Genomic DNA, 26,861 nt, shown 5'->3' on the forward strand with positions numbered 1-26,861 from the left:
CCATTTCATTTCCCAGAGGTCATGGGGTTTTTTGTTGTAGCCCATGTGTAATGTCTCATCCGTTTAACCAAAGATGCAAGGTTGGTCTGGGATGAATAAACTGGTGGGTCTAAAAGCATGAATATGTCCCATCCTGCTCCTCCAGGGTGTATGAGGGTGAGTGCAGTCATGTAAAGGCCCTTGTGCAAGATCTGGGTGGTGGAAGGAGGCCTAGGCAGGATAGAACAGGTTTGGTTAAAGGCTGATTCCTGGATAGGGGATAGGAGGGAGATGCAAGCATTTAACTATGGTCTGTCTCTGCCAGAGGAGTTCATAGCTGGAGGCACTGTGAAGTAAGTGGGTTACTGGAAAGGGTCTAAGGTAACATTTTTTCCAAGTTCTGTAATTTGCTTGCTAGATGGTCTTCATCACATCAGCCATCTACTCAATGCCATTGGTGCAGTGTCTATACAATGGGCGTAAAACTATCTACCTCCACAATCCCTCACTTTGATCCTCCTGCCTGAATTTCAGCAGTTAAAGGATCATGGGATGAGACAGAGCATTCCCTTCCTCTCCTGCTATCCCACAGTCATGTGGCCTGGCATGATGCTGGGCTGTGGGAGAGGAAGGGTTTGAACCCCTGGGGCTGTGGAGCAGCTGTGCTGACTGACAAAGGCTGACAGCCCTTGCTGCTATGTTGGAGGAGTCCCCTCCGCAGGTGTTTACTCAGCGCTTGTGCTGCCCCCATCATCACCATGCTGTGGGCTGGCAGAAACAAGCCTCCCTGTGCCCCAGCTCCTCCAGGGCAAAAGTCCAGTGCCCTCCCACGGGTGCCTGATGAAGGCAGGTGTGTGGGAAGGTTTGTGGGGCTTTTTGCGCAAAACCAGCTGAGATGAGCACCCAGGGCAATGGCCACCAGCTCTGCTGGGAGAGACAGACCTCTGGCAAGGGGATGGGAACAGAGGAACCTGTGAAACCACACCTTGAGCTGGCTCTGGGAATGCAAATCAAAGCCATGATATAAGTTAAATTGGTGTAGCTTATGTGTTCAGCTGAGCCCTCTAATCTTGGAATTGCCAAAGGCCTTGAGGGATCATTGTGTTAGGTAAAGCCTACCAAAGGGCAGGTTGCTCCAGCCTCTTCTTGTTGTCAGCAGGTGTGGAGACACTGTGTGTGGGGGAGGTAGCAGGGATGTCTCTGGTTCCGTTGTCAGAGGGCTGCTTTCAGATGAACCATAGAGGCAGCTTTCTGATCCTTTTCTTTCATCAAAATGGCACAGAGGAGCTCCATGGGAGCCAAAAGCTCACCTAGGCTTTTTTTTTTAGGTTGTAGAAGGATTAACACAGATTTATGTTTGAGAAAGCAGGCTAGTTCCAATCCAAAGTGCAGGACAATTCCCTCCAGTTCCCAGGAGGGTAACATCATAATCCATTATTAGCTGTGCCAGTTACAGTTATTTCCTTCCCGCATTTCCTTTTAGGTGTCAGACTAGAATGCAATTGCTTTTCTTCCTAAGAGCACTATTTTTGAATCTGAAGAATTGAATGGTATTAATATAGTAGGTGTTGTACTGTGCTGCCCATTCTGTAATGGGGTGTTTATAGCACCAGTGCTCTTACCCAGTCCATTTGTAATCAGAAGTAATAGCAGCACTTCACCACTTGCTCTGCTTGAAGACGCTGCAATAAATTCCAATGAGCCATAGCTTGGCTGCAGCTGGTGACTGATGTAGAAGCTTTGTGCATTTTTACTTCTTTAATGTTTATAGCTCTTTTACATTATGTGAATATTGCCAGTCCTGAGGATTCAGCTGTCATGAATCAAGCCTCAAAAACTAATGAGATTTTACAAAATGCATTCATTTGAAGTGTGTTTTATGGGTCTTCAAATGTTTCAGGCTTTGTGCCATGCTGTCAGGCTTCCCTTATTTTGCTGCCACAAGCTTGCTTTAAGAAAGGAAAAAGAAAGCTGGGATTAACATATGATCATCTGATTTCAACAACTGCCCCCTACCAACATCACCTGATATCACAAAACTTAAGATAATGCTGTAAGAGCAGCCAGCACAGTCAAACACACCCTCATCTGAGTGATGGGCCCACACCACTCAGCTAAAACAATGTCACTTTGAGCTTATACACCCCTGGTTTTCTGTGGGAATTAAAAACTCTCAACTCCAGCTGCCATGAACTCCCCACGTGAAAGGAGGAAGGAAGGGTTCATTTTGGAGAAGTGCAACAGAAGCCACCGGCCAGCAGGGATGGGCTGAGCAGGGCAGAGCACATCCATATGCCACCCTTGTCTTTTTGGCAAGGAGCATCCAGCAGCACAGATCCTCCACCCACCAATTCCATGCCATTGCCTGCTCCACTGATGCAAGTGTCTGTGAGGCTGCAGCGTGAAGTGGGCAAGGGAATGAATCCAGGCTAAAAAAGACCGTGCTTCTCCCTGCCCCTCTCCCAGTCTGCCAGGTTTAGAGTATTGCTTTACACCTGGAGCAGTTTCCTATTCCTTCTTGATGGTTGGCACCACAGCGGTGGCCAGGACACCTCTGAAGTGGCAGTGGGGATGCAGAGCGACCCAAGTAGGAGGCACCACTGAGCACAAAGAGCTTTTTTAGGACTCTTTGCAGACTGAAGGGTGCATGTCCATAGGAAATGGAGAGAAAGGAGAAAAATCAGAGAAGAGATGGTGTGTCATTTCTAGTGGAAGTAAGGAAGAAACTAATATTTGGGAGTGGTGCTTTATGGAAGGACAGGCCTGGCTTTCATGCACTGCTCAGGGAAAAATTACTTTGGAGAGCTATTCAGTAAGTGAGGAAAACTGCACCTAAGAAATGCTTATCCCTGGCATCAGTTCCTCTTAAAACTCAAGCATAGACCCAGATTTGGTTTGAGACTTCACTGAAATGAAGGACAACTGCAAATGGATTTACTCTGTATTTTGCACATTTCTCAGCACTGGGGTGCAAGACTGCTTGGATCAAGACAGGTGGTCTTAGGAGCAGCTACTCTCAGAATAGACTTAACAAAAGTGTGCTGCTGATGTGAAGCAGTGTGGGAGGGGGTGGCAGCATCCTCTTCTGTCCTTGCTCAGGTAGTGCCCCTGTCTTAGTCCCAGTGGTCACCAGTTTTTTTCTGATGCCTCTAGAGCTCCTGAAGCCACCATTTACACATGTTTAAAATTCTGGCTATTTTAAATTTTTTTTTTTCTAAACTACCAATGGCAATTGTCCCTGCTTTACACTACAGCTCTCCTAACTCTGTGCTCTGTAATCTCCCTATGCTAATGTTCTCAAATGAAGAGCTTCTCTATTCCTCTTGCACTCATTTTCTTTCTTTCTGTTCCTTCCTTATTCCCATTTTCTTATTTTCTTATCCCCTTACTGGTTAGCCCTTCCCCTCCTTCTCATTTATATTCTGATGATCTGTTTCTGATTAAAAAACTGGATTTCTAAACAAAACACAACCCAGCAGGAAAGCCAAGATTAACAATTCTGCTCCAAGTATATTTTCCTGGGTGAGATCTATGAGCATGTGCAAGAACTCTCATCATTACCCTGGTACCTATTTGTAAGACAGAGTATTACCTTCCCCCAGACTCATCTCTTTTATTTTTTAAAAATGTTCCCTAGTGACAGAGACCATATTACCCTATCAGTTTGTACAATTTCTAGCACATCTGATCACTCCTTCAATATAAATGCCATATAATAATCAAAATAATACATAAAGCACTTGTTGCCTGCAGTCTTAAGATGTCTGGAGTTGTGCACTTCCTAAGCATCTCTCTCTGTGATCGTCCACCTAGACAGCTCTGAGGAGCTTGGAGCATCCTCCAGAGGTGACAAGGTGCTCTTACCCTCACACCACACATCAGCAACAGTGATGTGACACAGGACACATGACATGTCCCTACAGACTTGAGAACCAACATCTGCTGAGCCCTTGTGCTGTGCTTCAATGTTTGGTCCCCTTCTTTCCACAGGGTGTTGGGAAGCAGGGATGTAACTCCAGTGGAGGCAAAGCCTCCATGAGCCAGATGATTTCATGAGCCCCCATGAATGCAGACATGGAACTTAGTGGACTGTAAAAAGGAAAACAAGACAGGAATAATGCAAAGTCCACCTCTGTTTGCTGACATCCTTTATTTCTTTTTTAAAATAATGCTTTGATCCAGTGTTTCCCAGGGGAGATCTGGAGGGAATCGCCATCTCCACGTGGACTCGTAAGAAAGGAAGCAGCTGGTGCCTGGTATTTATTGCTGTATATCAGCTTGGAAACCTTGGTGTAAACACTGTGCAAACACCAATTTCTCTGGGTTATTTTCATCCTCCCTCCTTTTGTTCAATGAAATAATTAATACCTCAAGGAAAAGAAACCTCTGGGAGTTCGTTTCACTCAGGACAGGGAGCGCTGGAGCATAACCAGAGGTAAGATGGGAGTGCTGCTGGACACAGGTTTATTCCTGTTCTTATTTTAGCGGAACCAGCTCACCCTTCCCAACAAGCAGGTGATAAGGCAGTGTGTTTATGGAGAGTATCACGTGTGGCACAGCTGTACTGTAGATTAGGTAATGTTACTGACTCACTGCAGAGTTATTGGGCCACCTCATTCCTTCCTTTCTCAGGGCTACACACTTCTCCATGTACACACTGATGGGTTTTGCACACACTAATCAAGTCTCAGAGCTTTTCTGATAGGTTAGGTGTGATTGTAGGCATTTTTCAGATGGTAAAAATGGGACTGCAAAACTAATCTTCCTGCCAAATACATCCAGTTGTTTTCTCTGATTTTTTTTCTAGGTGTGCTTGAAAACTCCTTCTAAAGAACGAAGCCCTCACAGGTTGATGCAGGAATTATAATTTGGTATCTCCACACCTAGGGCGTTCCTGGTCAAAACTTTGATACTTGCCCTGGATAGTGGGCACCTAGATTCAAAACAAATCAAAAATATATAAGGTTTAGTAATCCTGCTGTAGACAAGAGCTATGCACCTAAAGGGCCCATTGTTTTAACACCCATGTGTTGGACTTCCTTTGATGGATTTGGACAGTTGCTCTTCATTTCAGTTTAATGCAAGAGGCTTTTTATTAATGTACTCACCTACCCAGGTGGTCAAGTCCATGCTGGCTTTTAGGGATCCAGCATGGGACTTTCTCTGCACAACTGCTAAAGCAACACCATCACAGAGTATGTGGCCTAGCATGAGGAAGACTGGATGCTCTCTTTCAGTGGGCATCTCCCACACATCAGGTGCTTTTTTTCCCAGCCTGTGTTCTCAGCTGAGCTGCATGCATAGGAGCCTCTGTCAGCCATGGTTTTTTATTTCCCCTATGGTTCAGATTGAAGGAACTTGCTTTCATATTATTTCACATCATCCCTAGTCACAACAGAGACCATGGTGAATGAGTCAGGAAGTGGGATAAAAATCTATGGGTTGCTACCCAAACGGTCTTTTAGTACCCACTCCAAATGCCCTCAGATGGGACCTTCACAGACCACATCAAAACTTTAGTAAGTTTTTTACTCTAAGTATAGATCAATTGAAATCATAGGGAAAAGGATTGTTCACTGATTTCAGTCTTATTGGGATTTGATGTTGCAACAGGGGGACTAACTGTTGTTCACTGAAGCCAATGGAAAGGACTGTAAATAACCTGAGCCTGTGGTTTGGCTTTTGGTCTCACTACTGCTTTGGAACTGGCTCTAGCAATTGCTGTTTACCCTGTCCCCATCAGCTGATCCGTTGTGCCTCCCTGCAGCCTCCTGAGTTGCACCAACCCGACAGTTTGTGTAACCATGCAGTAAAGTGCCTTAGGAAAGAGCCAGCACAGGGATGTTCCTGGCACAGCTCACTGCCTGGCTGCACAAACAGCTGTGCCAGCCCCTCACACAGGTGGCACGGGGTGCAGGGCAGGGAGAAACAGCTGCTCAGCACTGCTACCAACAAAATGTCCCCCTTGGAAGATATTCCCAGGTTGGTGATGCAAAGAGACTGAGCGACATCAGTAGGTGCTGTCAAGAGGGTCTTTGCTTGAGCCATTTCACTTGTGTTGGCTCTAGCATTTGGAGGCTTCACCAGAGTAACTGAGCTCACTAGCCTGGCAGAAACTGGGCAGGCTGGGTAAAAAAGAGGCTAGGTTCCTACTGGGCTGTTAGATGGTTTAGTTGTCTTGTACAATGTCAACCTCAGTGATCAGATCCTTGATGCTTGCCACTTACACAAGGACACACAGTTGTATCCACAGTTGTCCTTATGCTTGATGAAAACAATCCATGTTTACAATGGAAATACCAGAGAGCACAAGTCAAGAATGTGGTAACTAATTATATTCCTTCAGTATTACTGTGTTGGTATTTTGTTTACTGAGCTCTTCCATTCTAGTTCAAGATTCAACACACAGGCTCATTCCCTGGTCTTTTCCGGGACATCTGCCTCATAGAGGACATCTGCAGAGATGGCTTTGTACATCCTCCACTTGTTAATCCAAAGCTTTTATTGGCATGGACATACCCATCCCATGCAATACTCCCAGCAGTTTCACTTTTATATCATTCAAACGCAGAGTAGTCAGGGGTGTGTTTTTTTCCTAGTTTCTCCCTTTAAATTCCAAGTTTGAGCCTGAAAAAATATTTACAGCTGTATTATATAAACTAATGAAAAACAATGTTTAAAATGAAAGTGCTGGCACAACTTTATGGAGAACAGCAGTGGAAATGGCCATGTGGTAATAAACAGGCTACCTGATATGGTTTATTGTTTAACTCCTTGCTTACTTTTAGAAACTTAAGCTTATGTTCTCAAATGCCTGAGTCCTCTGAGACACGTACATGTGTTGGCCTAATCACCAAACCCCAGCCCAGGTTCCCCTGTGGGTACATAGCCTTAGAGTAGATCAGTGAGTAAGAAGCCTGCTCAAGCAGGGACTGCCTGTATTTCCATGTGCTTCACAGCACAGAACACACCATAAACAATGCCCCAGTTTCTAAGGTAAACAAGAAAAAAAATCTGATTTTTAAAAAGGGCAAGAAAATGTCTGGACATTAGCAAGTTTTCCTTCTTGCAACAATCCACCAGGAAAACAAAAGAAAGTGAGAGATTTTATGTTACTGCAGTGTTGCCTTTCTCATGCACAGCCGTGATGGTTTCCTAGTCCGTGATCGTAATGGCATGATGAGATATTTATAACATGCTAGGAAAAATATTTCCTTTTTAAAGCCTATCACAGTAGCACAATAACAAGCCTTGAAATCTGTCTTTCCTATATCCCCAAATCACTTGATGGAAATGATTTTTATGTGCTGACTGTTGGTGTGCATACTAAAGCCATTTCTAAGGAAAGGCTGTAAAACACACACCCCTGCACTGCTCTCTGCACACATGGCTGCACAAGCAGATTGGGCCACATGGCAGTAAAAGTGCCCCTGCCTGGTCCAACAAGAGCTCCTGCAATTGTAACCACAAGTGAAGCCATGCTGGTACCAGAGCAGGGGTGGGAACAGCTCGAGTGCAGATAAGCCTTTACAGTAAATCAGCCATAACATGCTTTGGCTCCATGCCCAAGTAATAACTAACCAGTTTTATGTTAATTATTTGCTATCCTTCTATGTACAGCAATAGTTACAAGCTTTACTAAGCATAAGTGACTGCAGTGCGTAGTTGGCTTTCATAAAGTCTCTACTTTTTTGACATACTGCATCGCTTTCTAACTGACAGTTGTGAATTATTCCAGTTTTTCCTTTTGCTCTGGCTTCTTTCTTGCAGCCTCACATGAAGCAATATTTTAAAGTGTGTTTTTAAGGATGAACAGAGGCAGTCATACATTTGGATATTTCATTTTGTAGTTCCTGTGCATGTTATGTGGTAACTCACCCTTACACACAGACTGCAGAACAGTCTCTTGAGCACCCAGGTAAATCTGCTTCAGTAAGAATATGTTTCCATATCTGAAACATAACCACCAAGAAGATGGGCTGAAAAACCACAGAGCCCCTCTCTATCCTTCTCTATCTATCTTGATCACAAGTCTCCGGTCCCCAAATCACAATGCAACACTCCATCGGGAAGCCAATCCAGCTCTTTGTGGGAGTGATTGAAAAACTGGTCCAGCTTTGAAAAGTCAGCACATTATTTACCTCCAGAATTGCTTTTTTAAGCTGGTAGACCAAAGGGCCAGCCTGCAGCAGCACTGGCAGGGACAGAGACAAATGTCAGAGATGCAAATACCTGCAGTTATCAGTCCCTTGATGATCCCTCTCATGGAGTCGTGGTCTGAGACCTGTATCCACCACAGTAGGAACCCACTGGCTATGATGCATGCTCACTCCCACACAATTCCACCAAGTGACTCTGTCCCCTTCAAAATCTCAACCACAAAAGCCCTTTATGGGGACCTAAAGGTGTAAGCTTCTCTGAAGTGCTTGTGGAAGTGTTGCTCTAGGTATTGCCAGCTTGCTCTCCACTGGTAAGGATTTTGATTCTCCATCATGACTTGTCTATTCCTGCAGGGCCAGTGCACATCTGGAAGGGTTGTGTAGTTCTACACTGCAGGTATGCCAGTCACCTCTGCAAGTGGGTCACACCAAAAGACAGCTTTGGCCAGAAGTGCAGTGTTGCTGGCATGACTTTAGGGTCACTGTAGGTTTTGTGGATGAAGGTAAAAATGCTTCTGAATCCCAAATATATACTCCTTCTAAAAGTGGATATACGCCTTGCACAAGGATGAATGGCTAACAAGAAACCAAGATAGAAGATAATTAGGCCAAGGGACATAAGATTTATTAAATCTGCAGCCTCCCTTGGGAGGTAATTTGTGCAGCCATTAAATAAAACAAACACTATTGGAATTTCACAAATAAATGACAGGAGGAACAATTTTCCCTTACCTGAGTAGAACACATATTGCTTCAATATTGCTACAGTGCAGGCAGATTGAAAAAGTTTTTATTAAAATAAAATGTTATAAATGGAAGGCAAAGGAATCACAAAGTTTCTTCCAGATTACTCCAGAAGTGCTGCTCTTTGTGGAAAAATGAAGTTGGGAAATTAAGAAGACATAAAAATTGAATGGAAAAGGCTTTGAGTCATGCTGACAGCTTGGTTAATACAAGCTTGTTGATGAGTTTGGATTGTGGAGTGATGGTTGACAACTTTGCTGCTGCCACAATGTACCTGTTTCCCTGTGAGCCTGGGTTCCCTATTAACAGCAGACACTGCTGTAGTAGTAGAACACCAGCAAAACAGGAACAGAACAGGACTTTGGAAAAATTATTCTACAATAGAATAATTTGTACAATAGACTTTGATTGTTTCTCTTTGGAGAAACGTGGAGCAGCAGTGAATATTCCAAGTTCTTACAAGTTTCAATGACAGAGCAGCACTCAGATTATGAAAATGAGTCCCTGGTGCACAAATGGCAGATGACCACTGAGGCACACCAAATTCACTTGTAAAATTGCTGTGTCCTGACCCACCAGCCACTTTGTCATGCACTTTAACAACTACGTACCAGAGTCTTTCAGCAAAGAAGAAATAGGACAGAAGAAGAATTGCGCACATGTTGTGCGGTGGAAAGGGCAGAGCCAAGATCTAGAACTTGTATTACCCTACAAATGAAATGAAGACTTTGTAAAAAAAATAAAATAGGAAGAGTGTTTGGAAAGAGCCCAGTTCTTGTGGCTCTCATTTTTCTGAATGTTTTTATTTGCCTTATTCTATTTACAGCCTCTAGTTCTCAAGTGTGTCCAATAATGTTTCACCACAGAGCTTCCCAGCTCTCAAATGCTGGAGCCAAGCACTGGCTGCTGCCCAGCTGGCCTCTGCCCTAGTTACACTCAGCAACGCAGCAAGGGCTGTAGTATCAGTCCTTTTCAGGGCTAAACTGTGCCATGGACTTTTGATCATTAAAGGAAATGAACTTGGGATGACATAAAAAAAAGTAAACAAGACTTGTGTACAAGGACATCAAGATTACAAAGCAGCAGTCTCAAAGGTTGGAAGACGCAGAGTGCAGAGCTGCTGCTTCAGTGATGTTCTTTGGCAGGAGTTTAAATGACAGCAAGAGGTGTGAGGCAATGAAGAATAAAATCCTGAGTTTTCAACTTTCAAGGAAATTTGCAAAAAGCACTGTCTCAACAGCCAAGATTTACACATGTCTTCCAAGAAAGAATTACTTGTTTATGAGAAAGTAATCATCCCCTGCACTGCTGAGCTAATGATGTATAAAATAAGTCTGACAAGCCCAAGTCCCACAGTGACACCAGACAACACACAAGAAAAAATGGAATCCAAACAAACTACTGGTGACCAGAAAACAACTCGAAGCAGATCACTAGCAATAAATTGTAACATGACATTGAAGCTGGGCTCATCTTACAAAGAGCAAAGAGTAGAGAGAGAATTGCTAAGGGCAGATGGCAGTGCCTTTCCTGGTGATATAAACACAGATGAATGCATATCACTTCTGAGAACTGTATATGGCTCTGCCTATCTCAACAGCATAAATAACTGGAAAGAACTTTAACACATTTCTAGGGATTGAATTCTAATTGTTGTGTGGTATACAACCATTGGTTGCATCTAATTATAGTTAACATGGCTATGGCTTCAAATATTCCACATTACAGAAATTATGAAGTTCAGCTGGATGTGTTTTACCTGTTGTTTCATGTTATCCTGCAGTAGCTGGCAAAACAAACCTACTGCAGCGTTACAGGAGGTTACGTCCTTTACATGGTTATATTTAATCCCTCCTGATGCTTATCTGAGTTGTAGCCGAGTACAAGGAAAACAGATTCTGCATTCAGTTCTTGTAAGTACAAAGAGTAATGGCAACAGCATAATGCATAACTTTTGCATTTGCCTGCCCGAGGAACCAATGATTTTTTAATGTTTCATATGTAGTTTATCCTTTGTTCAAATATTTTCCACAGAAGTTGCGTGAGAAAATCCATGAAAATCAGGAAATCTGCCTCTTTATAAGAAGTACTGGAAGAAATGTGAGCTTGATCATACAGAACATATGATCATATGCATAAAATTAACAAACAAAAAGCTACAATGTATATTCTTTCTCTTATAAAACTTCCTTAAAATTCCTTTTGGGATATCTGTAGCAGTAAGATTTTAAAAAAATTCAGACTGTAGAGTGACTTGCCAAAAAAGTATGTCCACACCATTACACATTCATGTTTCTATACTATTTATGGGTACATTTGTTTGTAAACCTTTTAAAATGTTCTTTCCACTTCTTGAGATTTACTTGCACCATTTCATACTTCTGTTGCACAAAGCTGACATATCCAGATGGCAAATATAAACATCAAAAGATGGACTGCCACTCAAAGACATGTGGGAAACATTTGCCAAAGCTAAATATGGTCTTAAAAGAATTTCAATATTAGTGTAAAAGTTCTTCTGAACATGCCATTAATAGTTGTGCAATAGATCTAGCTGACACATTGGAGGTGATGAGCTGCACTCAAATACTTTGCTACCCACGAAATGGCACTTACTGCAGGATAGTTCCATACACAGGAAATAATACAGTAAATCAAACTAACAAATTACACAAACTATGCTATAAAAAGCAGTACACACTAAATAGTATACAAGAAACATGCACATGTGCATAGGGAAGGAAGAGTCTATGGGATTCAGCTTTTTTGCTGAATAAATATTTGAGAGTTTTACAGTTCTTCAGCATTTATTTTTATGTAATCAGATAACTGCAACCTGATGACTGATATTTTTACATTACAATGGCATCTTTGTTGCTGCAAACAGTAATATATATACAACAAATCAGTTCAGAGGGAAAATGCAAATGCTTTCCATCATACTTGGCTTTGCCTTGTGATCAGAATGAGAAACTATGTGCATGATTTTTTTTTTTTCGCAAGCAGTATTAACCTCCTTTACCTATTGGCAGGGGTGGGAGGGGATCTGCTAAAATCCATTACACATTTTGTCCTGGCTGTAATAAGAGAAGGCGTCCATTGGGTGCTGGGCAATTCAAAGAGCCAAGGAGTTCACTCAAAAGAAAGAGTTCACTCATAGTGGACAAGCAGTTTGAACTTTGACACACTTTCCAAGAAGAAAATGTATTCTAAGTAAAGCATTTTACAATGTTTTCTCAGACACAGAAGTCCAAAAAGTTTACTCATCCCTTACACCAGTCACAACAGAGAGAGATCTTTATTGTGACTGGTCCTTGCCTCTGACACCACTTCTGCAAGTCAGATGGTTGCATACAGAATCACACTTTTTTGGAGACTTGACTGCATGCAAACTGCCAGTGGAACAGTGAGACCAGGCCTTCAGGCACTTTGGACCAAGGCTAAATGTAGGCATTCTTAAGGTGTTTTTTATCCCCAGCATAACCTATGTTTGTTGCTAGCATTGAATAAATTTGGTTTCTTTTTATTCCTTAATCATGGTAAAAGCAATGGATTTTGAAGGTCTGTAATGTCAGCTGATGAGTCTACATTGAGCAGATCTGCCTGGAGATCTGTGGCACCAGTAAGCCCCAGTAAGTGCACTGCTGTTGTAGTGGTGTCCTTCCTCTCTGCCATGCCTGCCTATGCTGCAACACTGAATTATGGATAACCAGCTTGTCCTATACAAGACCCACAATGCCATGCTGCAATTGCTATGTGGCAATTTGTTCCCTCAGCAGATTGGTTTCTGGGAAAAACACTCAATCCACTAGTGTAGCTGCCACACCGAGCACCTTCTTTAACTAAAAAGCACAGAGGACTTGCAGGTGCTGATGAGTTCAGGGACCATGAGCCATTGAGACCACTCCAATGCAGTTTCATGAGAGACTGGGTGCAGCAACCACGTGGGTAAAGTTCCTGCCTATGACCCCCAGCTACTCACTCCTGGTGTGACACCACAGCTCATCACCTCTGCTGTTGCATCACAAGTTATGTACCTTGAGCCACAGCCCAGCTTACAGTCTAGTTCCACAGACACTGATTTCACAGACCCACCTGGAGAGGTGATGAATTTCAGCACAAAAGCAAAGCAGTCAGCTGGGCCTGCAGCATGGCAGGTACTGTTTGAAAGAGCTCCACTACCAAAGTCAGTGTACTGGGGAGACTCCTCCTGCAGCTTTATGATTCAGGTACACCAGACTTAGTAGCTGAAAGAAGTCCCACTCCCTCTCCTATCTGCCAGCCTGGCTTTCTGCAAGCTCTTTGCTGGGATGTACATCAAACCATAAATAATCCAGAGCAGAAAGCTAAACTGATCTATAACTCAATGCTTTTTTGCAGGCCTAGTTTTCTGCTGTCTGGACCCTCTGATCTGACTGCCTGTGGCTCCAAAGAGCACCAGGGACAGCACAAGGGATGTGTCAGAAACCCAGAAAGGCAAGCAGGTGGGGAAGGGCTTTCAGCATTGGAAGCAGCTTGGCATTATGTTGGCTTAGTCAGGTTTGGTCATTATCAAATGCCATCTCCAGGATGAGGTGCCATCCAGACTAGCCACAAGTTACACAAGTTACCTTACAACACCCCTGCAAAAGCTGGGATACCTCAGCACAGGAAATATTCGTGTGGTCACTCCCTTCTGCTTGTCATTTTCAAGGGGCTTCTTATTGAGCAATGCAACCAACTTCCTCTTTTGGTATCTTAGAAGAGGTTTCCTTTTGGGATTCCAGGACTGCACCGTTCTTTCAGAATTATTCTGTGAAGGAAGAGGAATTTAGATTCACATTGTTTTCAAGAAATTATTTCAGTTTCAGTATATCCTACCTACGTCAGTTGCAGAGCCTTCAATGAGCACAGCACAGAGTGAATGATGGCAGCAGTGATAATGAGTGCATATGGGTATCCCAGGAAAGCTTTAATCATCATCATTAACATTTTATTTTCTGCAGTGCAATTCCTACTCTGATGTACCACAATTTGCTGTAGCAGACTGCAATGCCCAGTGCTGATAAAGATGAAGAGCAGGGAAGCCATGAGGAAGAAAGTAATCACTTAGCTGGAACTGCCATGGTTATTTACTGTTTTGATATTTTAAATTATTTTTTTTATTGCTGTGTGAGTGTCTTTCAAGTTAGGTGTGATTTTGAAGTAGAAGAAAGGTAGACTCAAGCATGTAGACAGATGATATCTAGTTTCCCTGGTTCCGGGCTTGTTGATAATTTATAAGTTTGTGTCCTCACAAACCATGTTGCAACTTCTGGTTTTAGTACTGCTTTGCCCAATTTACTATCTCATTGAAATGAACGTTAAAGGAAAGTAATAAAAGCCACCAGGCTGCAACACCAACGAATTTTGGTAAATGTGGTGGAGTTTTCTTATTGCAGCTTGACATTCAGTAAGAAACACAAACTTTAAGTAGGGACCATTTGGAAATGGATCAGGAAGGCAAATTTGTGAAAACAGCAAAGGAGGGAACTTCTAAAATATATGAACTCATGATGCCAATGGTACATAATCTAAGGAATGACTTCCTAGCTGAAGATGTATTTTACAGGAAAGCTATAGTGAAAGCTAACAATATCAAGTTCTTTATAAAGTGGCTCATTAACTGAAAAGAGTTTCTTTCTTGGACAAATTGCCTTAGAAATGTTGGCCTTAGGGGTCCTGTCATCCTTGCTAAAATAGCATAGTGCCAACAGAACTACTTTTTACAGTTTGAAATCAATTTTGCACTCAAGAATTCTGTTTATAAGCTCTTTGAACTCAATTTCACTGCAAAGTTAACCTGAGTTGTAAGTTATTCCAGGTATAACTGGAATCCTTTCTATACAAAAATATGAAACTCAAGACTGCGTTTGCTTTTCATTTGAGGCAGCCAGTTTAACAGGAGGATAAAGGCTGACACTGAAGTGTCTGTCTTGTCAGCTACTCTGTCCTATGAGGACATTTTTCCACCACTTGAATGATATCACTCTTCCAATGCCTTTCCATTCCTCCTTCCTTATTGCCAGAGGCCTCCTGCCCATGCCTGCCTCAGAATGAACAGCACCAGCAGCTTGTGGTACTGCGAGGAGCCTTTAAGGCTGGCAGGAATCCTGGAGCATGGGTTTATGGTGTGAAGTTTTTTAAGGGTAGAACCTGCTTTTAGTGCTCCCATTTCAACACTAAATGTTTCACACAATGAAAACTTTTCACAATGAGAACAACCAGACATTGTTCACAATAATCTCCCCAGGGAAGTGGTGCATCCCCCAATACTGTACACTCCTGAGATTTGGCTGCCAGTGTGCTGGGCCATCTTGTCTAGACTGTGCTTTTAACAAGATAGCTTGGATGAAATGTTCCTTGAGGTCAGTTCTTTCCAGCCTCTATTCTATGATTCTACAATTTTAAATCATGGCCAGTTTCTGTGCATGCCCTGGCTGTGAACTGTGGTGGTCCAGCAGGACCCTGGAGAGAGGAAAACTGAATGAAGCAGGAACATTCTCCATGTCTCTAATTATGAGCCAAAGACTTTTTTTTTATACAAAAGTCTTGAGAACCCTACACCAGAAGGAGGTAAGTAACATGACTTGTGATACTTACTCTAAATTATGCATTTATAATAGCACCCAAGAATATAATGAAATCTATTGTGATGAACATTATATGCTGAAAGGTTTGCAACATTAAGGGGTGTTTTTCATCATCCACTGAGGGTGAACTTAGCACTAAAAAAAACATACAGGAAAATACAGTTGTTAATGTGATGGGAATTATTACTGTGTAATAATTTATGGGTGTTGTTTGTTGACTTGGCTATTGGGAAATTCACTGTCTAAATATATAGGCTTGATTTTAAAAAGGGAAAAATCAAGCTAACCTAATAGATGGTTGGAAGATAAAATACACAGATAGCGGAACAAAAATCCCCAAACCCCTCAAAATAGGCTACTTCTTCACACTCTGACCAGCAGGTTGAGAAAGGTCACTCTGCCCCTCTACTCCACTGTTGTGAGATCCCATCTAGAGTACAGCATCCAGCTCTGGGCCCCCCAGCACAAGGAAGATGCAGACCTGTTGAAGCGAGTCCAGAGGTGGGTCAGGAACATGGCTGGAGGGCTGGAGCACCTCTCCTGTGAGGACAGGCTGAGAGAGCTGCCTTCCAGTACCTCAAGGGGGACTAAAAGAAGGCTGGAGAGGGACATCTGACAGGGTATGTAGTGACAGGACAAGGGAGAATGCTTGAAAGAGAGCAGGTTTAGATTGGATACTAGGAAGAAATTCTTTACAGCGAGGGTGGTGATGCACTGGCACAGGTTACCCAGAGAAGTTGTGGATGCACCATCCCTGGAAGTGTTCAAGGATGAGCCCACACAATGGATTACCATCCCTGGAAGTGTTCAAGGCCAGGTTGCATGGAACTCTGAGCAACCAGATCTAATGGAAGGTGCTCCTGCCCACACTAGGGGGGTTGGAACTAGATGATCTTTAAGGTCTATTCCAACCTGAACCATTACATGATTCTATGAAATGTGTTTGGATACATGCAAGTTACTGGAGAAAGAAAAAGAATGAAAAAAGGACTGTAAACAGATCAAAAGGACTATTTTAGGTAAAACAGAAAGGAGCATGTGCAGTGGAATCATGCTGTCATGGACATAATATTTTTAAAGAGAAGAAGGAAAGGTGTTTCAAAAAGCTGGATCTATCTGTCTTGTTATAAAGGGCCAATAAGTCTCGAGAAAAATGAAGTTTGTTTGTTTTAAAATCTTTTACAAATCTCTCTCACAAGAAAAAATAGCAGATATTAAATATCATACTGAGTGAATATCACAGTGCTCTGCAGGATTAGATTAAGAAGGAAAACTTAATAGGAATTGTGAGGAATTCACAATGAGATTAGTAATACCACCCCCCCCCCCAAAAAAAAAAGAAAAAAAAAAGAAAAAAAAAAAAAGAAGAAAAAAAAGTTATCTCCCCACAGTCAGAGAGCAAGAGAAGGAAATGTGACCACATCTATAACCACCGCAGCTGCCCCAAGAGGTTTCTTACCTGAAGGCTGATCATGCTTCTGTGAGGAGGAAATCCAGGGTCTGAGTTGCACTAAGAGCACAGTTCAGACTCAAAACAAGAAGAAGCTGTCAGATCTCAGGTAGTGCCTGGTCTTCATTTTTCTTTTTAAGTAACAGTCATCTTTTTCTAATGGCTTAATGCCAAAAGTATTCTTGAAGGAGGAATTTCAATGAGGAAAGCTGGCAGTCCTGCCCAGGTTCCATTGATTCAGTGGAATTGGCTGCAGTCCTTGTGGGACAAGTGCTCCCTTAATTTTAGACAAGTCTACTTCAAATATAATTAGACAGGAGTCTTTTTTTTTCTTCTTTTTTGCCCTACATGCTGAGTGAGACACATTACTTGTAATCATTATATACTAGTTTATTGATCGTGCCTTTTCAGTATTCACTGTAGAGAGGCTTGTTTTAACAGAACTGTCAAGAGACATGTCTGGTTAACAAACAATTACCAATTGAAGGTATAGAAACAAGCACAGGGATTTTGCCAGGATATACAGAAATGTGCAGGGTATTTTGACAAAAGATGAAAGGGCTTTTCTCTTGAATCTGGTATTTTTAAAGAGATGTTCCTAAAGTCCGCTTAATGACGTTTTAGGAGTGGTTCAATACACTGTTTTCATCTCTGCTTTCTGTATTTCAATATTTGTAAGGAATGAACAAGTGGAAATTATTCTCAGGAATATTGCCTATATGGAAAACCTATGAGAGCCCACACAATGGATTACACCGGCTCATTACTTATAATACAGGTTACCATTAAAATGTATTCCAGTTATTAGGAAAGCTGGAAGTGAGTCAATTATTTGAATAAACAAACAAAGACTTGGTTGCCCTGTAGTTTGGTGCATCCCTGAGACGTCTGTAGGCTCCTTTCCCACGCCTCCTGTCTCATTCCTGAACCAGCAGAGGCTGTTGTGCAAGGCAGCCTGGCAGCTCCTAATGACCAGGGAGAATTCCTGCACTGTCCACTGCTGCACATTTGCTGCAGGCACGGGGCATCCACTGCAGCTTGTGTGTATCAGAGGAGGAAAAAGAGTTTTGCAGCTTAGGAAAAGAGAAGCATCAGCTTATCAGGCCAATGGAATGTTACTGTGGTCCCTCCAAAGGGGCCCTGCGTTCTGACTGCCTGGACAAGCTGAAATACAGCAGTTTGCTGTGTCCGACATGGGAAGAAGGTGAGAAGACAAAAGAAGGTGCCAGCTTTTTGCAGTCTCCAAAAGACTGGAGAGGGTTTTTTTGTGTCTAAAAGATATAAGAAACAGTGATAACTTCAGCAAAAAGAAGTCACTCAGCCTCACAACTGACTGTAGTTTCCAGCCTTGTTAGGAAGCAGTATCCCTACATGCAAATTCTTAGGTAATTGAATGAGGACAAACAGAAACAATACATGAAAGAAACAAATCCCAAACATCCACTGGGACAAAGTATGCACATTTCAATTCCTTAAGAATGAAAATCTGTATTTTCCAAAACAACTAATGTTTCCTGTTTCCATTAAGATCTCAGACTGGGCATCCCAAACCATGCAAAGCTGTTGGCCAACAGGTTTATATTTACCCTGGGAGTCAAGGTGAGATTCGTGACACTGCTGCTTATTAAAGCTCTTGTTTTAATGTCCTTGGTTTTGCAAGTTATGACACACTAAATACATTTGTGTCACTTAGCAACTTCAGTTGTTTCTACAGGAATGCCTTTTGTTCTTCGAAATCTATTACAAATGCAGATTACAAAACAATTATTGGGGAATCTAAATTTGTCTTATTTGGATGGTGTTCTGGCCTCTCTGCATTCTGCATTTGAACTGTGCACAGGAAAATAATTCACTTTGCACAAGCACCCTTCATTGGCATTATTGTTAGGAAGAGAAACTCTGCATATTTAACAAATATTACAGAAGTTTCTGTAGAAAATAAAGGATGTGAGAAATGCCTGGAGAAAGAAAGGACTGGAAAGGACTGCTAGTCACTGGGTTCACCCAGTTCAAAGCTGTCTTACTGTTTTGTAAACAACACTATAAATACTTTAACACTGTGATGCAACACTATATAGTCTCTATCATGAATTTATTAACCTGATTCATTTCTACACATGCCAAAGTCTGAGATCACAGACCATGCAGCTCCAGCAAAAGGGTTTGAAATGTAAACACCTGCATAAATGAACTATTATTTATCATTTTCACATTGACTGGGTTACAGGGTCTCCATAACAGATTAGAACATGTGCATGATCCTGAACATGAAGTCAAAGGACTGAGATTACACTGGAATGCAGACTTCAAAGGATTTAAGGGTTTTCTTTCTTTTTTTTTAACAAGTGTAAAGCTCTGAATTCACAACCATGTTGTCAGGATCAATATAAAAGGTAAAATATATAAGTTGACCTTTATATTCTGAAATTAAAATGTATCCTCGGGAAACACAATAAAATTATGTCAAATTTTTATAGATGGACACATAATTAATATAATTAGTACTTGTTTATGAAACTCAGATTTTGTCCTCTTCTAGGAATATCTGAAGGACAAGTACTGCTAAAAGTATCTTGAAAACTGTTTTCTAAATATTTGAACAGATAAAGTGAGAGTGCAAGTGAACAATAATCACAAATAGGGACTAATGACTGCTCTCAACTGTAATATCTTGCTAATAGAATAACTTAGACAACAAGCCGCCATGAGAATTTTGGCAATTCCAGCAGACTATACACGGAAATGCATCTGGGGAAAAAAAAAGAAAAAAAAAAAAAGAATAGCAGCAATGGTCATTTTCTGTCCAGAAAAATACTGTCAGGGGTCAGAAAAAGTTTGTCAACAATTTTGCAACTCCTTTTATACTTCCATTTTAAAAAGAACCTCACTCTGTGCTTAGTGTTCTATGCTTTGGGGTTTTGGGGATTTTTTTAAATTGCAATTACTGTGGTAAACTGCTAAAGAAAAGCAGTGTTGCAGAGCTCATCTCCAGCAGTAGAAGACCAAGTGTGATAACCAGGCTGGGATTCTCCTGATTAAAAAGAGAACACAGTGAGTAAGCTATAGCTTACTCAGGACTTGGCCAAATGACCTGATAGCTACAACTGACGAGGCCTCAGCTTCTTTGGGCTGACCTGGCAGCCAACCCTGTCACTTATGCTCACAAACTCCACACCAGGACACCTGTGACAGCCCTTTATTAGTTGAAGTTGTTCTCATTTCTTTGGAGAGGCACTAGCAAACTGCTGTGGTGTTTCTGCCACGAACACCGACAATGGCTGCACACAGTTTAGATCTGGCCCTAGCATGGACTCGGGTTTAGTCCCAGAAAGGTCTCTGGGTGCCGGCAGACTGATATCCATTACACAGATACGATTATGATGTAAATTCATATTGAGCCCTCTTTGGTACAGTTTTCCCACATAAACAAATCTTTGAGGGAGAACAACAGATATAGGATGTATGATCTTCCCCAGCATTTTAGCTTTTCTCTCAGCATCCAGTGAAAAGAGCAGATAGTACCTAAGTCATGGCTGAGGATCCCAGCTCCTCTAGGAGGACAATCTGAAACACCCTTCTCCTGAATGCCCACAAATCTCATTTTGTTCAGCTAGTAACCTGATCAATAGCATTCCGTGTAAACATTTGCAGTATGTTTAGTCCTAAAACCCTCAGCAGATACTCAGTCCATTGTCATCCAGTGACCACTAAAATTTTGCATTTAAAAAGATCTGGGGACATAAGGATTCTGCTAATGACTAGCTCTTCCCTCCCTATCTGTGGCACTGATCTGCAGGATCCTGCAAGCTTTTCCCAGCATTGCCGTTGGTTAGGGATGCAGTGAAGCATGATTTGCGATTATCATTGCCGGGCTCATGAAAGCCCCAGGTGTAGATGTAATCACAAGCAGCACTGAGCTTTTGCTGGTATAGCTTATTTTGCTTTTGTGGGAGAAGAAAAGGCTGGAATAAGCTGTACTGGTTTATTGCAGTTTTGCTTGTATAGAATACCAGATTACCTACTCAGAAGTGATCTGAATATAGATCTCCCTTGGAGCTGAAGTAGATCCATCCACTGCATCTGTGTAGGCCTGCTTCCATTGCTTTTGAATAGATACCGCAAAAAATAAGGATTAAAGGTGAAAGTGTTTTCTTAAAAATATTTGGGAGCAGGCAGGAGGCAACAAAATCTCACTTTTTCATCATCTGTAGAAAAATGTGATCTGAGTTTTAATTGACAGTTACCAAAAAGGTGCTGAAAATAAGAAAGTGTCGGTACCTTAAGTGTGCACATGAATAAATAATATACAATTAGGTAACATGATTTATGCCCAGCTGATACAAATCCAGGCAGGGGATGTAGTACTGGGCTCGGACGCCCAGGCTGGAGTGACCAGTGCCATGTGCAGACAGCAGGCATGCTCACAAACACGTGCAGTGTGCACAGGCTCTCCTGCTCTGTACAGCAAGTGCAAGTAGCTCAGGAGGACATGAGGACAAACGGACCAAAGGACATGGCCTCTCCTTTGCCAACCGCTTACTGATTAATCAAGGGCACGGTGGTGAGAGCAGTTATGTCTATGAGCAACTCACACTTTACAAGCTGCTCCCAGCGGAACCGACCGCATGCCCCGTCACGTGAATAAGCGTGTTCCGGACTATGTCCCAACAGTTCCAACACCGAGACAACCTTTTTTAAGGCTCATCATAGAAATGCCAGCCCCTGCTTGAATGATGCAGTGACAGAAGCAAGGGAAGGAATGGGACTGGGACATGAAGAGACAGGGCAGAGCCTTGATGTAGGTGATGAAGTAAACCGCAGGCTGAGAGAAACCCCGACAGTACACCTGCACAGAGTTGTTGCACGTGTGCAAATCCTAGCGATGCAAAGCAAGGCTCCGAAGGCATTTCTGTGGCAAGGAACTACACCCCGAACCAAAGCGCTGCCGGCTGCGGCCACACAGCGGGCACAGCAAGCAGGGCAGAGCCGCGAGCCGTGCGGTCAGAGCCGGGCGCTGCGGAACGAACGCGCCGCGATCCCGGCACGGCACTGGCTGATGGGGACTACCCGCAGAGCCGCGGCCGCTCCCGGTGCGGGCCGGTCGCGCCCCGCTGGGAAGGGCCAGCTCCGCTTCCAGGCGCGCGGTGCCGCGGGAGAGCCGCACGCGCGCAACCGCCGGGAGCTCACGGGGCAGCGGCGCGCGCCCGCACCGGCGCCCGGGGGCGGTTAACGGCGGGGCGGGGCGGGAGCGGGAGCGGGAGCGGGAGCGGCACCGGCCGGGCGCTCACCGGGCCCTCACCGGGCGCCGCGCGCGCTCCCCGCTGCCCCGCGCGCCCCCTCCAAGCGATCGCCCCGAGGCGGCGCGGGACCCTCCGCCGCGCGCCCCGCCTCCTCCTGCCAATCACAGCGGCCCCGCCCCCGAGACGCGAGGTGCGGGGTTTGAAAGCGGGCCGGTCCACGCGGCGCGCAGACGTGGGGGGGGAAGGGGACGGGACAGGAACCGTCGCGCTCGGTGGTCGCGGGGCGGCTCGCCCGGCCGACGGCGCCCGGCGGCGGAAGCCGCCCCCGCGCTGTTGGCCGAGCCCTCCCCGCGCGGGGTGCTGGCCTCGGGAGCGGCCGGCGAGCGGTTGGTCCGGAGGGCCGTCCCCCTTCCCCCCCCCCCCCCCCCGGCCGGCGCAGTGGGAGGCGCCCGGGCGCGCGCGTCACCCATTGTTTACAAACCAACGCCAGCGGGCCGAGCTCCAGCCGCGACCGCAGCGCCGGAGCCGCGTGTGCTCGCGCGCGCGCGGGGCGGCGGGCGGGCGGCGGCCCCGGTCCCGCTGCGGCGGCTGCGGCACGGCGGAGACCCGGCAGAGATGCCGTGCCGCCCGGGCGAGCGCTTCCTGCTGCTGGAGCGCCCGGTCGCCGTGGGACAGGCGGGCTCTAAGGAGGTGGACGCGCTGGTGGCCAAGCTGGGCGAGGTGCTGCAGCTGAGCGCTCAGCGGGCGCCGCCGCCGCCCCGTGCCCCCAAGCACCTGGGGCCGGGCAGCGCCCGCGACCGCGCCGCCCCGTACTCGCCGCGGTGCTGCAGCGGGGCCGGGGCCGGGCTGCTGGCGCCGCGGGGACCGGCCCCGCCGCAAGCCCACTCGCAACATGTTGAGCCTCCGCGGGCGGACCGGAGCGGGCAGCAGCGGGTGACCAAGCAGCTGTGCGGACGGGGCTGGCTGCGGAGCGCCGCCCGCCGGAGGAAGCAGCCTCCGCCGGGGCCGGGCGACGGGCCGGCGGAGGAGGAGGACCCGCACCGGCTCCTGCAGCAGCTCATCCTTTCCGGCAACCTCATCAAAGAAGCCGTCCGGCGGCTGCAACTGGCGGCGGCGGCGGCGGCAGCGGCGGCATCCGCGGCCTCCAGCGGCAGCACCTCGGCGGGGAGCGGCGGCGCGGACGGCGAGGCGGCGGCGGCGGCGCATCCCCTGCAGTAGCCGGCGGGGACGAGCGGCGGCGGTGACCGGGGCGAAGGAGCCCTCGCCGGGCGGGCTGCGGGAGCGCGGTGCGGGCTCCGCTAGGATGTAAGTGTGTCCCGGCGGCGGGACCCCCGGCCGGCGCCGGTTCCGGTTCGGGCGGGAGGGTGCCCGAGCCCCCCGCCCAAGGTCACCCGCGGCGCGGAGCCCGCGCAGCCCCGGCCGGCGGGGCCGCGCACGCCGCCCGCCCCGAGCTGTTGTTGTGCCCCCCTCCCTCGTCTGCCTTCCCCGGGAGCTCCTCCTTCTCCTCCCCCGGCCGGGGCCGCGGACCCCCCCGCCGCCGGTCCCCGCCGCCGCCGCCGAGCTGCTCCGTCTCCCAGGAGCCATTTGCAATAATCCTCGCTGACCCCGGCGGGAGGTGTTTCCTTTCCCCTCCCGGGCTGGTTTGGTTTTTTGTTGGGGGTTTATTTGTTGTTATTTTAACGTTTATTGTTATTATTTCTCGTTGTGACTGTATGAAGCAGTTTTAAAAAATGTGAATATCAAAGCTGGAAGGCAGCTGGACTTAATAACAAATAAGTGAATGGAGCCTGAGATGCATTGTTCACATAAGGTAGCCGAAACAAGTTTTTTCTACCAAAAAGAAAAACCCTGAATCCACCCTTCCCGACAAACTCAATGGCTCAAGTACAAGATGCGGCTGTTGATTTTAAATATATGCACTTCGTACCGGAGCGTTTGAAATGTGTTCCTGATTTACAGGACTTACTGTCTTAATTAACCTGTCTGTATTGAATAAACGTGGTCTTGTTTTTATTTTTGGGTCTGTGTCTCATTGTTAAGGGGAAATTAATTCTGGTTCCTGAGAACAAAACTGTGTAGGCTCGTTTCCCCTTGATCTTCTTTCAGTTGTAAGATCTCCATTTTGCAAGCAAAAAAAAAAAAAAAGATCCCCACAACAATCCGCATAGTCTGATGCAGTGGGACACCGGTTATTAATGCACGGAGATGCAACTGAGCCCCTTTGTTTGCCAGCAGCGCTCATTCGCGAGCCATGAGACGCCCCTTGAGCAGCCCAGAATGTGGCTGCTGGAATGTATAAGTCAAATCATACCGAAACAAAATTAGGTGTTTTGTACTGGGGAAGGAACGTGGTTTGTGTTGGTCACTTGTTCGGTTTGTTTTGATAATTTTTTTTTTCTTTCTCTGAGGATAGAGGGGGGGAAAAAGACTCTAGAAAAGAGAGAAAAGGTCTAGGCAGCAATCAGGTTTGTTTTTTTTTTTTTAATCTGTAAACCAGAATTTGATAATTCGATGCTGGTCATTAAGTTTGAATACCTATTATGAATAGCTTCCTTTGTAAAATCCTGTGTTGGGTTTTTAGGAGTCATTGAGCTTCAAGATGAGAACTGAGCACATCAGACAGACTGGAGCTTAACAATCTCCCAACCCCCACTCAATTTGAGGTAACAGCTTCTCCTTTGAAGAAGGTAGCAATCCCACATGAAAGAAAATGGAAGATGTTTGCCTTTGTCCAAGAGAGCAATTTGAGCAGCTACGTTTACTTGTGTGATTAGTTCTTTTATGAATACATTAAATCCACAAAATATTTTAGATTTCTTTCTCTGCCGCAGCTGCTACTAGAAACTGATGCTGAAGCATTTTATGATGTCTCATTGAATTCCTCTTGCATTAGGACTAGTATGTGTTGTTATTATTAGCTTTATCTTGACTAATTTATAAGTTGAATGCAGTTTTTCTATATCAAAGCATGTAAAATGCAAAAAAAGAAGTTCAGTGCATTTTAGAACCTCCTTAATTACTAACATCTGAAGTCCTTTTTCTCATAACTTGGGCTGCTTTCGTGGCATTTTGCACAACTTGGAAAAGATTCAGATCTGCCATTAGTTCTTACTCTCTAATACAATGATGTACTGTGTAGGTTATCCTTCAAATGAATTTTTATTTGCAATTTTCTTGTTTCTCCAGGAAAAAAAAAATTCAGTAGCAGATACAAAGAATATAACCACTAGCCACAATTGAAGAACTAGTTATTCTTGTATTTGTCCTTTAGATGCTCAGGGAGGTAGGTATTTGCTGTGTAGATGCTGAATTTGAACCCTGGGATGAGTAGTTTAATTACTACAAAAAGCTGGAGGAAACAGGCTAAAAGCTGGGCATAGCTGGTGGAGCCTGAATAGTTAATTATGGTTAAAAATATATGGGTGGGGGTCAGCTGGAATTCTGAAAGCTGGCAAGTTTGACTTGAACTTTTTGCCACTGATAATTATGCATCGATTTTGCATCTCCTTTCCCTCCCCCCCTTCCTCCTCCCCAAACCCCAGCCCCTGTATACTAATGAGAACAGCTAACTTTACAAGTGTCCTTTGTAGTCAGTGAAAGCCTCGAGACATTCCTTTTAAGGATTTTACTAGAATAACACTTTTCAATAAAGTGGCAGTTGAAGTGAGGCGTAGAAAAGATGCTAATAAATTTCACTGTGACTGGCTGGTTTTTAAGCTTCCTAAATTACTTCTAAAATAGCTTTTACTTTCTCCTTTGTGCAAGGCTGGGAGATGTATATATGAACAGGGTTATAGGAAGCTAATATGCAGAGGGTGTGATGATTCAGTAGAAGGAATTTTGGCCCTTGTTTCAGATAACTTGCATAACTCACCGACACATCTTTGTCACTTACATCTTCCATATAAGCCTTTATCTTCTTCAAAATACAGAACATGTCGCTCCTTCATAAGGGAACGGATCAAACATGGCTCATTTTGGTTTTGGAAGACACATTTTAAAAGGTGTTGGACCAATTGAAGTATTGCCAGAAGGTTTCCGCTGATTTTTTGCAAATTCTCCTTTTCTTTGCCTTGTGCTACCATGCAGGCATACAAACTGTCGTATGAAAGTCATCATCTGCTTTGTTTCCCAAGCAAGTGTTGACCTGGGAAATAATAATTTTTCTAGCTTTTATAATTCTGTGTTTCAGAGGTGGGGTTTCTTTACTATATTAAGTCTGTGCCAGCCCTCAAATCCCAGCTTTTGGTTTCTAGAGAAAAAAAAAGGAAATATATTTGGCCTTTACAGTATGCTTACACTTTCTTCATTCATGAGTGAAAATGTAAGTTTACTTCCAGGTTTAAATTTGGAATAAAATTGTATTTTCATGATAGGCATTTAGCTGGGTTTTATCTCTTTTTTTTTCCTGTACCGTGAAGAAAAAATTTGTTCAAAACACACAGATTTTGCAGTGGATGACATGAGCTGTTGAATCAAAAGTAAACCATTTAGATTTTTGTAACAAGTAACCTTTCAATGCATTGGGAAAGAAATCTAATTTCATTATATCTACAGGGGGCTATATGTTTTGAGGGTAAACTTGATTTTAAATAATGTTGTAAACAAATGCACTGAAGGCTCACAAGCTCATCTTTCAATGTGCCTCTCTGTGGTGTTGCACTAGCATGGCACTGGG

General features: G+C 44.4%; 1 protein-coding gene across 1 annotated transcript; it reads left to right on the forward strand.

Annotated features, from left to right (window-relative positions):
• The first annotated feature begins 22,741 nt into the window (after positions 1-22,741).
• LOC131566428 (GSK-3-binding protein-like) lies at positions 22,742-24,179 on the forward strand. The gene has a single exon (XM_058817730.1). It carries the CDS (start codon positions 22,799-22,801, stop codon positions 23,399-23,401), a length of 603 nt encoding a protein of 200 aa, XP_058673713.1. The 5' UTR covers positions 22,742-22,798; the 3' UTR covers positions 23,402-24,179.
• The last annotated feature ends 2,682 nt before the right edge of the window (positions 24,180-26,861 follow it).

This window comes from Ammospiza caudacuta, chromosome 1 (assembly GCF_027887145.1).
Source record: "Ammospiza caudacuta isolate bAmmCau1 chromosome 1, bAmmCau1.pri, whole genome shotgun sequence".
NCBI classification, from domain to species: Eukaryota; Metazoa; Chordata; class Aves; order Passeriformes; family Passerellidae; genus Ammospiza; species Ammospiza caudacuta.